We start from the raw sequence: 16,433 nt of genomic DNA, 5'->3' as shown, positions 1-16,433 counted from the left end.
ATTTCAGTTTCAACAGAAGAATTGAATTGAATTGAATTAACTTTATTACTTACATCCTTCAATACACGAGGAGTAAAAATCTCTACGTTATGTCCTTATCTAAATGTGCAATTTATAGTAATTTATAATAAATAGTGTTTACAACAGGACAGTCAATATAACAGAAATACAATTGTATCAGTCTGATGGCCTTGTGGAAGACTGGTGTTAGGTCAGACAGTAACGTTTCCAAGCAGGCAGGCTGATGATTGAAGTTAAAGGCAGACATTTCAGCCTTGTGATGAGCAGCTGATATTTAATTGCTAATGGTTAGAATTAAATGCCACAATTATTTACCAAGTAGGTAGAAAAATGGTGACTTCACATGGACATAGTGTCTTGGAAGAAGTGCTGAATCAAGTTATTTCTGTTGTGTGCAGTTTTGGACACATTTAAAAAAGGTGAATCGCTGGGTCTGCAGGAGGTTTAGGCAAGAATGATCCGGGTGAAGGCTTAGTCTTACGCTTCCAAGAATTCAGCATGTTTTGATGAGGGTTGAGGCAGCTAGGGTCTTGAAGGGATCCTGTTTGAGATTTTTCAAAGAATAAAGTGGTTGGAATAAAAACAATTAAAAAGCTTACAGTGCATAATATGGGAGATAGTGACAGGTTTGTGGTATAATGAATTACTCAGGACTGTTACAGTGGGAAAATTTGGAGTGTTAGAGAGAAGGGCATTGAACAAAATGGAGTACTCAATAATTCTCAGTCAGTCTTCAAGGTGTCTCACTTGCGGAGGAAAGAATCAGTGATGCCATGCTGGAATCTAGTGCATCTAGTGCAGAAGTGAGGACAGGCAGCATGAGAGACAGAGAGAGAGGTCAATACTAGAGATGTAGAGAGAGGGCAGTGTTATGGAGGTTGAGGGAGGAGGTGTTATGGAGGTGAGAGGGGGGTAGTGGCATACAGGTGGAGAGATTGTGATGTTGCAGAGGTGTTACAGTGAGTGTCACAGTGACAAATGTCACAGAGGTGAAGAGGTGTTACAGTCAGGGAGAAGACTATGTAATGGAGATGGACTGGACAGTGTTACAGATGGGAAGAGAGGACAGTGTAATGAAAATGCTCCCACTAACGGCTCAAGGATAAGTCTGAGGCTCATCTCAGGTCTACGTAATAAAGTATAGTTGTGATCAGCCACCGAGGTATTGGTGGAGGGGCTGACAGATCCAGCAGGATATGTATCAATTCAAATTCAAAGATTGGATGGGAAAAGCAGAGTGATAAAAGAGTGTGCTTCAGCTGCAGAAGAAATGGCAGATGGGTAGAGATCACTTGGCACCTCTTCATAAGGATCATTTTATGTACAATTCTCCTGAGGGAGAGAGACTGAATGGCACCAGTCAGTTTATACAGTACATCTCCCCCAGGTGCTGAAGCACAAAGGATCATGCACAGATATCTCTCTGGGGCAGAGGGGTTAAGGAGTCAGCTTTCAGTTTTCAGCTATCTAAGAGACATTGGTATTCATAAATAGTCAAATATTATAGGTCTAGGGTGCCATTTCCTGAATATGGAACATTACACATCATGCGTTAAAGTCAAATTAAAGTTCCTGCTGTTGAGAGACATTTCCTGAGAGAAGGATTGATGGCACATACTAATCAATGTTCAGATTTCAAAGGGACAAGTGCTATCCAGAGTAAGTCTCATATTCTAATACCAAAACCTCACCGACTAGCAATGGAGAGGCACATTGGAGTTGGTTGTGCTGGAATATGAATGAAAGTGACACCAGCCAGTCAGACTAACATCAGGAAGCAGTTCTTCGCACAGTGAGTTGTGGACATGTGGAACAAACTATCTGGTTGTGTAGTTGGGAGTAGTACTTTTAGACACTTCTAAATCTAAACTCGATAGCTATTTCAACACACTATGTAAATAGGAATCTGGCAAGCTTTGTTGGGCCAAATGATCCATTTTTGACAAAAACCTTCTCATGTTCTACTATGAACCCAGTCTTTTTCTGAATTTTCAGATTAGTACTTAGCTGAGCATCCAATGAAATGAGTACTGTGTTCATCCAGCCCAGAGGTTCATGTCAGTGATTCCTCATAGATTTGCACCATTCCTTTCACCTTTTCAACTGCACCTTGCTTGCAATGCCCTCCTTGAACTCTCACGTCTTCCCCCACCTGCCATTTTGTGTCAGTTTCACCTGTAGGAACGTTACTCAAAGTAACATTCACTATTTACTTCACTATTGAAAGGACCTCTTCAATAGCCAGAAATCACATTCTTCGCCCTTCTCATCAATGTCAAAATCTAGATTCAATCAGGAGTACTGGCACCTGGTGTTCGAAATTCTGTCAATAACATTTTAGCTCGTATAAAGTAGGTGCGAGCATGGACAGTCTTAACTTTAATCAGCAATTTCTTTTTGAACTCCCAGTCCCAATTAATCAAAACTGGCAATTTAAGTGAAGTACTGAGGGAGAACTCACTTTTTGAGATACCATATTTTGAGTGACACATTAACAAAGATTCCGATTCCCTTTGAGTCTTGAATAAAAATTATTCTTAAATCCTATAAAATGGCACAGTCATTTTGTGCTGTAATTTGGACTTTAGAGTCTACAGATTATCATTGTGAATCGCTTTATGCATCCCTTCATAAAAATGCCATATAAAGCAAGGCAGTTATTTCTGTCCATTGTGGTCTTTCTGTTTAAAATCATGTTCTTTTGTTCATGGAATTCCATATCAGCTTTCTAAATCTTTCTAACTGGTGTGGTAATCAAATATTTACATTCACAGACATTCAGGATTAACAAATCTAAACAGGAGTTTCAGATAGCTAATGGATTAACAGATACCCAGGTTGAATGACTAGTTGGAATCTACTCAAGGAGGCTCAAATATTTCATGTATAAGAAATTCTAATCAAATGTTCAAAATACTTATCTCTAGATGAAAAGATAGCCAAGAGTAAGTAACAGACTAGATGTTAACCAAGGTGATTAGCTAGATTATATATAAAATGCACATTTATTTGGCTCAGATAGCTGCTTATATACCACATGAGAGAACAGCAACATTGTTCAGAACTGTCCCCTAGAAAAGATTTACCAGGATATAAACACGAGAAAGTCTGGAGATGCTGGAAATCCAAAGCAATGCACACAAAATGCTGAAGGAACTCAGCAGGTCGGGCAGCATCTATGGAAAAGAGTAAACAGTCAATGTTTCAGGCCGAGGCCCTTGTTCAGGACTGGAAAGAAAGGGGGAAAACCCCAGAATGAAAAATGGGTGGAGGGGCCTGAAATGCCGACTGTCTGTTCATTTCCATAGATGCTGCCTGACATTTTGTGTGTGTAACCAAGATGTTGCCTGGACCTGGTGGCATGAGTTACAGGGAGAAGTTTTGTTGACATTATTCCCTGGAGCGTAGGTGATACAGGGGTGATAAAGATATATAAGATCATGAGGAGCATAGACAGTGAAAGCACATGTCATTTTCCCCCCCCAGGAAGGGGATGCTAAAACCAGAAGGCAAGAGTTTATGATCAGAGGCGAGATATTTAAAAGGGAAGTTAGATGCAGCTTCTTCATGCAAAAGTTGTGTGTATTTGGAATGAGCTGACAGAAATAATGAGGTGGGCACATTAGCAACATTTGAAAGCCATCTAGATAAGTATATGGGTAGTAGAGGTTTAGTGGGCCATAGGCCTAATGTGAGCAAATACAACTAGCTCACTGGACTTCACAGTCAGCATGGACAAGTTGGGCTGAAGGCCAGTTTCCATGCTGTATGACTTTCTGATTCTGGATGAGTTTTCATTCTGAAACAAAAATGCAGGTCAGTCACATGCTTAATAACTAATCCAGTGCTGTCATTGACCGAACTGTTGACTCTGTTTCTTTAGCTACAAATATTGCCTAATATACTGACCATTTCTGGCATTTTCCAGCAACAAAGAATCTTCTGGGGGATTTCAGTACATCTAACAGTATCTATGAGGTTGAATGAATTGTCAACATTTCAGGTTCAAACCCTGCATCAGGACTGGTATTTTTGTACTTTTGGCATCTTGGCATTTCCTATATTTGCTTAACAGCCTGCCCATTTAGGTTATTTGTATTGAGTTCCAGTGTTTTGTAGGCAGGAGGTATTAGTGGTCCATTTTAACTGTACTGTAATAGTAACTGTCTGTGATAGTATTGTCTTGCAGCACTCAAGGAGTATGGAAAGATGACCTCTCTTGTGGTTGGAATGTCTGGAGGTTGTAGGTGGATGAAGGAAAATGAATTAAAGAGAAAAGGGGGCTTGAAAAGATTAAATAACTGGAAGCACCTTCTGCTGGAAAACTAAGTGTTAGCTATGATTAATTGCCACGTATGGCCTTGTATACTTACAACAGTAGTGAGAGTGTTTTCATGGGCAGGGTGACTGCACTTCCATAGTATTTAAAGTTCAAAATAAATTTATTATCAAAGTGCATATATCTTAATGTATGTTTCTTTGAGATTCACTTTCATGCAGGAATTTACAGAAAAATTAAGAGATTAGCATAATTTATGAAAAACATAAAGTGATAAACAACCAATATGCATAAGAAGACAAATTGTACAAATAAAAATTGCACAGAGAACATGAACTGTAAAAAGTCCTTGAAAGTGAGCCTGTGGGCTGTGGAACCAGTTCACAGTTGTGGTGAATGAACTCATCCACACTGATCCAAGAGCCTGGTGGTGTGGGGCCTAAGGTTTCTATAATGGTAGTAGTGAGATGAGAGCATGGCCCGGATGGTGGGCGGCCTTTGGTGATGGCCGTTGCATTCTTGCAACAGTGTCCATGTGAATATGCTCAGTGGTGGAGAGGACTTTGCCTGTGATGGACAGGGCTGTATCCACCACTTTCTGCAGTCTTTGCTGCTTCCATACCAGCTGGTGATGCAATTAGTTGGTATACTCTCCACTGTTTGTCAGACATTTTGGTGACATGCTGAATCTATGCAAATTTCTAACAAAATGGAGGCACTGTCATTCCTTCTTTGTGAAGGCATTACTTGCTGGGCAGAGGACAGATCCTCTGATAGGGTAGCACCAAGGAATTTAAAATCACTAACACTCTCCACCTGTGATCTCCTAATGAGGACTGGCTCATGGACCTCTGGCATCTTCCTCCTGCAGGCAATAATTAGCTTTCTGGGTTTGCTGACTTTGCACGAGAGGTGGTTGCTGTTGTGACACTATTCAACCGGATTTTCGGTATCCCTTCTATATGCTGATTTGGCCAATGTCAGTAGTGCTGTCAGCCAACTTAAATATGGCATTGGAGCTGTACTTAGCCTCACAGTCATAGCTATAAGGCGAGTAGAGCAGGGAGCTAAGCACATTCCCCTCTGTTGTGCCTGTGCTGATGGTGAGTGTGGAAGAGATGTTGTTGCCAGTTCCTATTAACTAGGGTCTGCCAGTGAGGAAATTGAGGATCCAGTTGCACAGGGAGGTTTTGAGACCTGAATCTTGGAACTTAGTGATGAATTTTGAGTGTTGATTGCTAGCTGTATTCAGTGAAGTGCATCCTGATGTATGCATCTTCATAGCTTGGGTGTTCCAGAGCTGCCTGAAGGACCAGTGAAATGAATTCTGCTGCTGGCCTGTTGTGAAGGTAGGAAAACTGGAGCTGATACAAATCATGCCTCAGGCACTTCATCACAGTGGACGTAAGTGCTTCAGAATGATGGTCATTGAAACCTGTTTGAAGCAGGGGGGTCATGTCAGATTGCCAAAGCAAGAGATTGAAGATGACTGTAAGTACTGCAGTTAGTTGATTAGCACAGGTCTCCAGCACTCAGCTAGCTATGATGTCTGGGCCAGATGCTGTCATGTTGGCCTTTCCTGGATCACCATTGTAGAATGCCACCAGTCTAGCCCTCAACCGATTAGAGATGTCTTGGTTCAACTTGGATTTCTGAATGATATTGTGAGATCACGTATCCGTAACAACTGTGGCATATTATTCAGTCCTCTGGTGAATCCTTGAACGTGACTCAATCTTCTGACTCAAAACAATCAGAGCTACTCCTCTGCCTCCCGTGACCATCAGCACAGACTGAATTATGCCATGGTTTTCCCTGGAGACATCTTGGATATCAGGTTGTTTGCTGTGCTGTAAACCTGCCAGCACCTTCTAGGACTAATTTCAGTGCCCTTTCAACAACCAGATGGCTGCATACGGACTGTAGAAGCAGCAGGTCTGTTGCAGAGACTGCTGCATCACCTCAGATACGAGTTCTGCACAGTACAAAAGGCCCATGTTCTCTTTCAGCCATTGCCTACCCTCCTCTTCTCTTCTTCTCCTCTTCTGTGTAGTTACCCCTTAGTCATCAATCCCCCAATCTTTCAAAAATTGATGTACCTCCTCTTTAAGTACTCTGTGGTAAAGAATTCCAAAGATCCACTGCAAGAAGAAATTAATGCCTTGGTTTTAAATGACCACTCCCCTATCATTTGAGGTTGTGCCACTGGTGAAAAGATCTCGACACCTACCCTCCCTTTAGGAGCTTATGTGTTTCAATATGAACACCCTTAAGACTTCTAAACCTCAAGGAATACAACTCAAGCCGGTTTTCAGGCAGTGGATCACCCCATGTTTGAATAGCCCAGAGATACATTCTAGGAATGTGTAAGGGATTGTGAGCAGGGAACAATGAGCATTATCAGAGGGTATTGATAGAGAATACACTGGAATCCTGGGGTAATAACAATCCATCAATGCTGCACTAGATCAGAACGGCTTTTCACCGTCTTTTTTTTCTCTTCCCTTTCCACAACCCATCCCTCTTACTTTGCTGGTTCCTGACAGGGTGGCAACTCCCAGACTAGTGGCAAATTTCCAATACCTCATGCTAATGCCTATGGGACTTTCCGAATGCAATTACCTAGTCTCACTCCCCTGCAGAAATGGAAAGTTTCACAGCCACCTGTCTCGGTCTTTGTCATGCAGACCAACCTGATATTACAGCACAATATAAACTCCAGGCTTTAATCTGCACACCTTCCTGCTGCTCTTTTGCATTTCTTGGGCAGCCATGCATGTGAGCCTGAGCTGGTTTCATGAGTTCCAGTTTCAGATCATACTTCATACTATTTCCCAGTCACTACAGAAGCAGTTTTTAGATTACTCCCAATAGTTATCCTTTAAATACAGTGTGAAAAATTGGCATTAAGCAGTACTTTAACTGCCAAATAAATACATTATATTCATTGTAAGTGCACAGAAGTCATAATATTGTGCATACATAATTGCTGTGGTAGCTAATTTTGAGCTGCAATGGAAAAAGCTATTTTTAAGAAGAGCATTTTCTAAATGGAGCTAAATTTTTAATGATTGTTTGTTCATTTGCATTCATTCTACTGAGGGGATTGGCTAACCTGACACCAGAAGAATTTAACTGATTTAGACTCGCAATACCTATAACAGAAAAGATTTTAAAAATCCCGTGTCATCTTGTTGACTTGAAGTTAAAGCAAATTCCTCTAAAATGTACAAGCAGGATTTAAATGTGAGATTCCGAGTTCTGCCAGTTAGACTCTTATTAGAATGCATAATTTGTGGCTTGGCTCGTCTGAGTGATAATTGTCCATTCATTGCTACAACAATACATCAGCCCATGTTGTGGCATGTTTTCTGTGAATGAAACTGTTTTTCTAATTACTTACATACTGAGACAGGTTTCAAGAGGCCAAAATTTCAGAATTTTGTGGTGAAAAATACTTCATGTATAATCACTGCAAGTCCAGTCTATCTGTTGTTTCATTCATGGCAGAGAAATATCTCTTCACGCAATTATGTAAAATGAGTTCCATCTTACATTGCTCCTGAGTTTTATTTCGGTTATATTCATGATCTTCTACAGCATTTTTAAAGTGCATCAGCATTTTGCCATTCAGTTTCCATGGTAACCAGTAGATCTTGCTTGTAGTGACTGTGATTTTCATAAAGCCATGACAGCATTCAGAACTAAGGCTGTCATCATCCTCCAGATATACGTCAGTCAGCGACCTTACTCTGCCAAGATTAGGTTAATATCCTGGGATTAATCACCATTGATTCCAGGATATAAACAAATTGCAGAGGTGCAATGTAAGGCCTCTAAATGTATAAGTAGAGGGGATGAATCTGTTTGCTCTTCAATATCAGTATTTGAGAGCTTCCCAGAAACTGGGTAAGAAGTTTTGAATTTGGCACACGTATGGTATGCTGTGTCTTTAGCTATAAACTTCATGTTAAAGAATAGCAGACTACCTGGAGTGGACAGCACACTGTTGTTCAGATGTGCTCTTAAAATATATGTGTAAAGTGTTTTTTACAGGCTCAACGTATCCCAAAGCTCTTCACAATCAATTGCTTTTGAAATATAGTTGACGTTGCAATGTAGACAAACATACTGCATAATAAGATTTCACTGGCAGTAATATCCTGTTCAACATTTAATCAAAAGGTCAGCAATTGTGTTTTTGAATAATGGTAGGTAGGGATAGGTTACAGCTGCTGATGTAACCAAGAGATAATTTTTCTCCCCTCTGTGCAGCACAGAAAGTGAGATGCCAATTTGAATATCAAGGAGCTGGAGATTGGAGGGATGGTGTAGACATGCTGTATGATCTCAAGGAGCTGGGGATTGGAGGGATGGTGTAGACATGCTGTATGATCTCAAGGAGCTGGGGATTGGAGGGATGGTGTAGACATGCTGTATGATCTCAAGGAGCTGGGGATTGGAGGGATGGTGTAGACATGCTGTATGATCTCAAGGAGCTGGGGATTGGAGGGATGGTGTAGACATGCTGTATGATCTCAAGGAGCTGGGGATTGGAGGGGTGGTGTAGACATGCTGTATGATCTCAAGGAGCTGGGGATTGGAGGGGTGGTGTAGACATGCTGTATGATCTCAAGGAGCTGGGGATTGGAGGGATGGTGTAGACATGCTGTATGATCTCAAGGAGCTGGGGATTGGAGGGGTGGTGTAGACATGCTGTATGATCTCAAGGAGCTGGGGATTGGAGGGATGGTGTAGACATGCTGTATGATCTCAAGGAGCTGGGGATTGGAGGGATGGTGTAGACATGCTGTATGATCTCAAGGAGCTGGGGATTGGAGAGATGGTGTAGACATGTATGATCTCAAGGAGTTGGGGATTGGAGAGATGGTGTAGACATGTATGATTTCAAGGAGTTGGGGATTGGAGAGATGGTGTAGAAATGCTGTATGTAAATGTTAGCTTGGCCATTTCTGGGGGAGAATTTCAAGCCGGAATCAAATAAAATGGACAACTGCAGGGTAGGATCAAATCGTGATATTCATCAGTTTAGCTACTCAATTATGATCATCTCTATTTGAATTACAAGGAATGGATTATTGAAGGCAAGTTTTAATTAGAGATGAATTCCTATTGGGAAATCTGAGTACATGGTGAGCAAACTCCCTAAAAAGCAAAATGATTGTCATATGTGGATTAAAAATGACTCAGTTGTGTCAATCATCTCTCCTTATTCACTTGTGGAAATACCTGTACCTGCTATTTGCCTTAATCCTTCTTGACTATTACAAACATCAGAAAGTTGTATCTCTGGTGACTGATCTGGTTGGTTAGCATCATCTATAAGGAAGATAGCTATTCCACATTCATAAAATACTCTTCAGAAGAGGTGAGGAGTTGCCTTGAACCACATTGTAGAGGAACTTCCACAGTGCTAAACACAGGGAGTTCAAGATATTTGACCCAATGATACTGAAGGAATGTTGATGTATTTCCAAATCAAGAAGAAAAAGGATTCGGTGCTTTCCTGGTGTATATGATGAATAAACTCTTCTTAGGCTTCCAGCCGGGTACAGGTATCGATTATAAATGATGTTTCGATGATGAACCCTGCCATCTTCTTCAGGAATGATGCCTGAGCATGTCTATTCTGGTGAGATTTATATCCCCATAGTCCATCCTCCCTGATTCATTAATACTCATGCAATCAGCTTTCCACTCTTCCACCTTGCTTACAATCAAATACCTGTTCTTAAAGCGACATCTTCATCTTTGTTAAATTCTTTTCCTCTAGTATTATTTCAATGGCTTCCTTTACCAGACAGTCTCAAAAGCCATTTGCATGGCACAGTAGTTTTGTGCCATCAAAGCCAATCCTATGGCCATTGTACCTGATGCAAGGTGGAAACTGCAACAAGAAGCATAGGAGGTGTATCCGTTTGGGTTACACAGAGAAATCGGTGATAGCAGAATACTTCATTCGCAAAGGCTAGAAGATTGACTTTGACGGCACAAAACTACTGTGCTGCGCCAATGGCTTTTAGTACCACCTGGTGAAGGAAGCCATTGAAATAAAACGAGGAAAAGAATTTTAACAAAGACAAAGGTCTCGCTCTAAGTAAGAACTGGAATTTGATTGTAAACAAGGTGGGAGAGCAGAAACCTGATTGGATGAGGATTAACCAGTCTGGAAGGACGGTTTACAGAGTATAAACACCACCAGAGTAGACATGCCCAGACATCATCCCTGAAGAAGATGACGGGGCTTGTCATCGAAACGTCAGTTATAATCGATACCTGGACCTGGTTGGAAGAGTTTATTAGTCCAAATCAAGATCTTTGGAAGGAAACGTGTAAAGATGGTGTTCCCATATATCTGCTCTTCTTGAACTCTTCTAGTATTCAAAAATTAGCACTTGCTCTGATGCCATTGATGATCCTTACTGCACTGAGGGTGTGCCAGTGACAGAGGTGGTAATGTGGTGCTGGGTGCCAGTCAAGTGTCATGGATGGTATTCAGCATCCCAAGAGTGTCTGGAACTGCACTCACCTGCCCAACTGAAAGGCTGTATGTCCCACCCCTGGAGAGCCTGCTAGGTATGGCTTATGCTTTGGGATGTCAGGAAGTGGTCCACTTGCCAGAGAATATCTAGTCACCGATCTGCTTTTATAGCCACAGGTTTTTTTTGTGGCGGGTCAGCTAAGTCCATCACCATTTGTAAACCTGTCAATGTGTTAGGGAATCGATATTGTAGGAGTTGGTACAGCTACCACCTCTTGTAGGTGGTAATTGTCTCACAGGAGCCTATCTGAATGTTGTCTGCATGTGAATGCTGACTCCTTCATTATGTAAGCAATTGCATAGGGAACTGAACATCCCTACTTATGAACTTTTCTTGAAAGGCAGGTCGTCAGTGAAGCAGCCGAAATTGGCTCACTCCTGTGGTGATATGTTGGGGCTAGAAGGTTAAGCTGCAACAGCCACAACCATTCTTGTATGAGGCAGGACTCTAGATAGTGAAAGTTTTTTTTTGGTACGAGTTGGATGAGAATTTGGACTGCATAGTACTAAAGTCATACAAGTGCTCTCTTGATGTAAAGGAAAATTATTCCCTCCACAGCCCTGGAATTTTGCATCTTTGGGAAAGGCTGTGATGGATTCTGGAGCCTAAATTAAGCATCATGTTATTGATGTATACTTGATGCCATCAACCACTTCATCACTTTTCTGTGAAGTGACAGTGTGCCAATGAGATGGTGATTATATACTGTAGTTTTCATGAGGAGCACAATGGCTGCAACTCTTGGTTGCACATAAGTGAGGAGATGACGCTCTATGTCTTGTCATGAGTAACGGGGTGAAGGTCTATTCTTCGCTCTGGCCCCTCTTCATTGCCATTCCAGCATTCCATAAAGAAGGACACCTGTATTTCTATTTTCCAAAGTGCTAAGGAACTACTTTGTGAGTTGTAGCCAGCAGAGCAGGTAATCCAGCAGCTAATTCAGACTCTGAAAGATCCCATAGCAGTGATGAGGTAAATCACCAGTCAATCTGCTATTTTGATGTTGGGTAAGGAATCAATATTAGGTAGATAACTTTCCCTTCTTCAGAATACTGCCATGGGATCAGTACAGACATCAGAGACCGTAGAATGGGCTGTTGGTTGTCAAAAGGCCACTTCCAATAAGTGTGACTCTTCATCATGGATTGGATCTTCAGGGAACTGCAGCCTGACGTTCTGGTCCTGGACTGGAATGTAATGATGCAAGTGCATGTTAGCACCAGACTGTAAGTACTTTGCCTCAATTCCCCAGTTACCTCCTACCCACACCCACGCTGGTCTAGCTGCTTTGAAGAAATGTTGTGGAGAGTGTTACTGCCCGGTGTTGCTCTGTAGGGGAAGTGGTGCACTAGTAAACCTGTCCCCTCACTTGTCTCTTTTTTCTCTGTTGCAGCTATTGTTAACCCGAAGCAACCCAAGGAGGCTCCCAAGAGTTTCAACTTCGACTACTCCTACTGGTCCCACACTACGGTATGTAGCTCAGTAAGCACTTCCCACACAGCTTCCCACCATCACTCTGAGTTAATAATGTGGGGGGATCTGATAGGATGTTTTGAGGGAACGTTCCTTTGCCTCTGACCTCTTTATTCACTATGTATTTCGTCTGCTTGGAGAGGCTCCCTGGGAATTTCAGTTCCTGTCCCCAGCTGATCCAGGAAATGCTTTTAAACTCACCCATTATCTGTGGAATGAGGAATTCCTGCACCAAACTACTTCCCAGAGCAAAGCAGCTGAATTCCCCCCAGAGCCCATTTGCAAAGAGTCGATGGGATATATTACTGCAGCCTGGGATTCCTCATCCATCCCAGCTCACCCTTTTCTCCACCCTGGTTAAAGCACACAGACTGGGAATGTCAGAAAAAACATGGACAATTTTTTCCCCAGTGGTTATATTCTCAATTGATCATTTGGTAATAGGGGAAAAGTTTTGCTTCTAATTTGGGCTCACAGTGCAAGCATTTCAATTGTGCAGCATAAGTTATTCCAAATCCAGCCTATCCTGTAGCAGACTAGGGAGTGTTTGCTCAGTTGAGATGACCGATTTTGGTTATTGTTCGATTTTCCCTCGGAGGCAGGTACATATGGAGTTTCTTGATGCAGTGGGAGTTCAGAGCAAACATTAGGCCCTAGCTGCTCAGTGTCTTTAAAAGATGAGTGTGGCCTGTTTTTGGGTGAAAGGATAGGAGCGAGTCTGAGAGGGAGGGAGTGATAGAAGAGGATAAGTAATAAACACCTCTTTGTTCCCTGGTTGCAGCCTGCCGATATCAACTATGCATCACAGCAGCAAGTATACCGTGACATTGGCGAGGAGATGCTGCAGCACGCCTTCGAGGGCTACAATGTCTGCATCTTCGCCTATGGACAGACTGGTGCCGGCAAATCCTATACCATGATGGGCAAACAGGAGAAGGAACAACAAGGAATCATCCCTCAGGTAAAGGGCAAGCATCTGCAAGCTCAACTCAAAGTGTTGCTATCCTTGTCGGTCAACTGTGTGACACTGTCCTCCACACACAGTCTACAGGTTATTGTGTCCCACACACAGACTATAGACTGTGTCTCACTGTCACCTACACACAGTCGACAGGCTGTGTCTCACTGTCCTCCACACACAGACTACGGGCTGTGCCTCACTGTCCTCCACACACAGACTACAGGCTGTGTCTCACTGTCACCTACACACAGACTACAGGCTGTGCCTCACTGTCCTCCACACACAGACTACAGGTTATTGTCTCCCACACACAGAGAACAGGCTGTGTCTCACTGTCCCTCCACACACAAGACTACAGGCTGTGTGACACTGTCTCCCACAGACACATTACAGGTTGTGTCTCACTGCCCTCCGCCTACCCAGAAAACAGGTGATGTTTCAAGATGTGTTTCAGTGTCCCTATGTACAGACTACAGCCTGTGGATCACTGTCCCCTACAATCACACAACAGGCTGTGGATCACTGACATCCTACACAGAATACAGGCTGTGGATCACTGTCCCCCACACCCAGAATACAGGTGTGGATTATTGATGCCTCACACAAATCCCACACAAACTACAGGCAGTGGATTGCTCTCCCGACATCCACAGTACAGGATATGGCTCACCGTATCCACACCCACTGAACAGATCTTGTACTCAGTGCCACGGATCAATCTTCCATAATTTCCAGTCTGCAGCTGAATGGAAGTGTGCATACATGACTCCATGGTAAATTTATAAAACTTGGCGCTGTCAGTTTTTTTTATGAACACAGACTCTGACCTCCTTTCTGGGTTTGGCTTTTACTGCTGAAGTGATAGCCTGTGGAATTTGGTCAGCCATTCGACAGGTTTTGTGTACTCACCAGCTGGCCCTTCCCCCAGGCAGCAGGTCAGTGGAAGCACAGTAATCCCAGGTGTTGACACGGCTGGGATCTGTATAGTCACCTCTTCTCTCACCCTGGCCCCTCTCATGTCTGTGGAACGCAGCACCACCTCATTCTCAAGGAGGACGGTGTTAAGTAGAAATTCCCATTCTATCTTTGCTGGTCTGGTTGAAAATGATTGCACCTTTGACGTTCAGACAGATTTCACAAATTTTACGACATATCTGGTGATATTAAACCTCATTCTGATTCAAGCCCACTTCTCATAACGGCATTCTTCCCCAACAGCACGTTACCAATAGTGGTCCTGGAATGAATCAGAACCAGAATGAATTACTATCACCGGCATGTGACGTAAAATTTAACTTAGCAGCAGCAGTTCAATGTAGAAGAGAAAATTAAATTAAAAAATAATAATAATAAATAAATGAATAAATCAATTGCAGTATACTTATATTGAATAGATTAAAAATGTGCAACAAACAGAAATACTGTATATTAAAAAAGTGAGTTAGTGTTCGTGGGTTCAATGTCCATTTAAGAATCGGATGGTAGATGGGAAGAAGCTGTTCCTGAATCACTGAGTGTGTGCCTTCGGGCTTCTGTACCTCCTCCCTGATGGTAACAGTGAGAAAAGGCATACCCTGGGTGCTGAAGGTCCATAATAATGGACGCTGCCTTTCTGAGACACCCCCTGAACATGCCCTGGGTGCTGGAGGTCCATACTAATGGACGCTGCCTTTCTGAGACTCCACCCCCTGAACATGCCCTGTGTACTGGAGGTCCATACTAATGGACGCTGCCTTTCTGAGACTCCACCCCCTGAACATGCCCTGTGTACTGGAGGTCCATACTAATGGACGCTGCCTTTCTGAGACTCCACCCCCTGAACATGTCCTGTGTGCTGGAGGTCCTTACTAATGGACGCTGCCTTTCTGAGACTCCAACCCCTGAACATGCCCTGGGTGCTGGAGGTCCTTACTAATGGACGCTGCCTTTCTGAGACTCCAACCCCTGAACATGTCCTGGATGCTGGAGGTCCATACTAATGGACGCTGCCTTTCTGAGACTCCACCCCCTGAACGTGATCTGGGTGCTGGAGGTCCATACTAATGGACGCTGCCTTTCTGAGACACCCCCTGAACGTGATCTGGGTGCTGGAGGTCCATACTAATGGACGCTGCCTTTCTGAGACTCCACCCCCTGAACATGTCCTGGGTGCTGGAGGTCCATACTAATGGACGCTGCCTTTCTGAGACTCCACCCCCTGAACATGTCCTGGGTGCTGGAGGTCCATACTAATGGACGCTGCCTTTCTGAGACTCCACCCCCTGAACATGTCCTGGGTGCTGGAGGTCCATACTAATGGACGCTGCCTTTCTGAAACTCCACTCCCTGAACGTGATCTGTGTACTCTGTAGGTTAGTATTTAAGATGGAGCCGACTAAGCCTACAGCCCTCTGCAGCTTTTTTCAGCCTCCCCCCCCCCCCCCCCACACCAGACAGTGACGCAGCCTGTCAGAATGCTCTCCACGGTACAACTAGAGAAGTTTTTGAGTGTATTTGTTGACATGCCAAATCTCTTCAAACTCCTAATGAAGTATAGTCACTGTCTTGCCTCCTTTATAGCTACTTTGATATGTTGGGACCAGGTTAGAATCTCAAAGATCTTGACACCCAGGAACTTGAAGCTGCTCACTCTCTCCACTGCTGATCCCTCTATGAGGATTGGCATGTGTTCCTTCGTCTTACCCTTCCTGAAGTCCACAATCTGCTCTTTTATCTTACTGACATTGAATGCCAGGTTGTTGCTGCGACTCCACTCCACTAGTTGGCATATCTCACTCCTGTACGCCCTCTCATCACCACCTGATATTCTACCAACAATGGCTGTATCATCAGAAATCTTATAGATGGTGTTTGAGCCATGCTTAGCCACACAGTCATGGGTATATACAGAGTAGAGCAGTGGGCTAAGCACACACTGCTGAGGTGCGCCAGTGTTGACCGTCAGCGAGGAGAATATATTAGTAGCAGTTGCTGAATAGTCTTCTGTGAGCTGCACTATGTCACACAAGTATTAAAACCAGGAACAGATCATTCAGCCCCATGTGTCTTGCTGTCATTCCTTAAGGTCATGTCTGTTCATCTACCTCAGTGTTCCTTTCCCACGCTCCTGCATTTCTTGATTCCCTTAGTACCTAAA

At 43.2% G+C, this 16,433-nt stretch overlaps 1 protein-coding gene across 5 annotated transcripts in view; it reads left to right on the top strand.

The window, feature by feature from the left end:
• The window catches only part of kif1aa (kinesin family member 1Aa), a 320,477-nt gene that overhangs the window by 130,761 nt on the left and 173,283 nt on the right, over positions 1-16,433 (top strand). For all 5 annotated transcript variants that reach the window (XM_059949994.1, XM_059950017.1, XM_059950003.1 and 2 more), the window contains 2 exons: positions 12,257-12,333; positions 13,118-13,297. In XM_059949994.1, coding sequence (XP_059805977.1) covers positions 12,257-12,333; positions 13,118-13,297 — 257 coding nt within the window. The remainder of the gene's footprint in view (positions 1-12,256; positions 12,334-13,117; positions 13,298-16,433) is intronic.

Source organism: Hypanus sabinus, chromosome 2, assembly GCF_030144855.1.
Source record: "Hypanus sabinus isolate sHypSab1 chromosome 2, sHypSab1.hap1, whole genome shotgun sequence".
NCBI classification, from domain to species: domain Eukaryota; kingdom Metazoa; phylum Chordata; class Chondrichthyes; order Myliobatiformes; family Dasyatidae; genus Hypanus; species Hypanus sabinus.
Note: the sequence above shows the minus strand (reverse complement) of the source record. Positions and strands in the feature narration are given on the sequence as shown.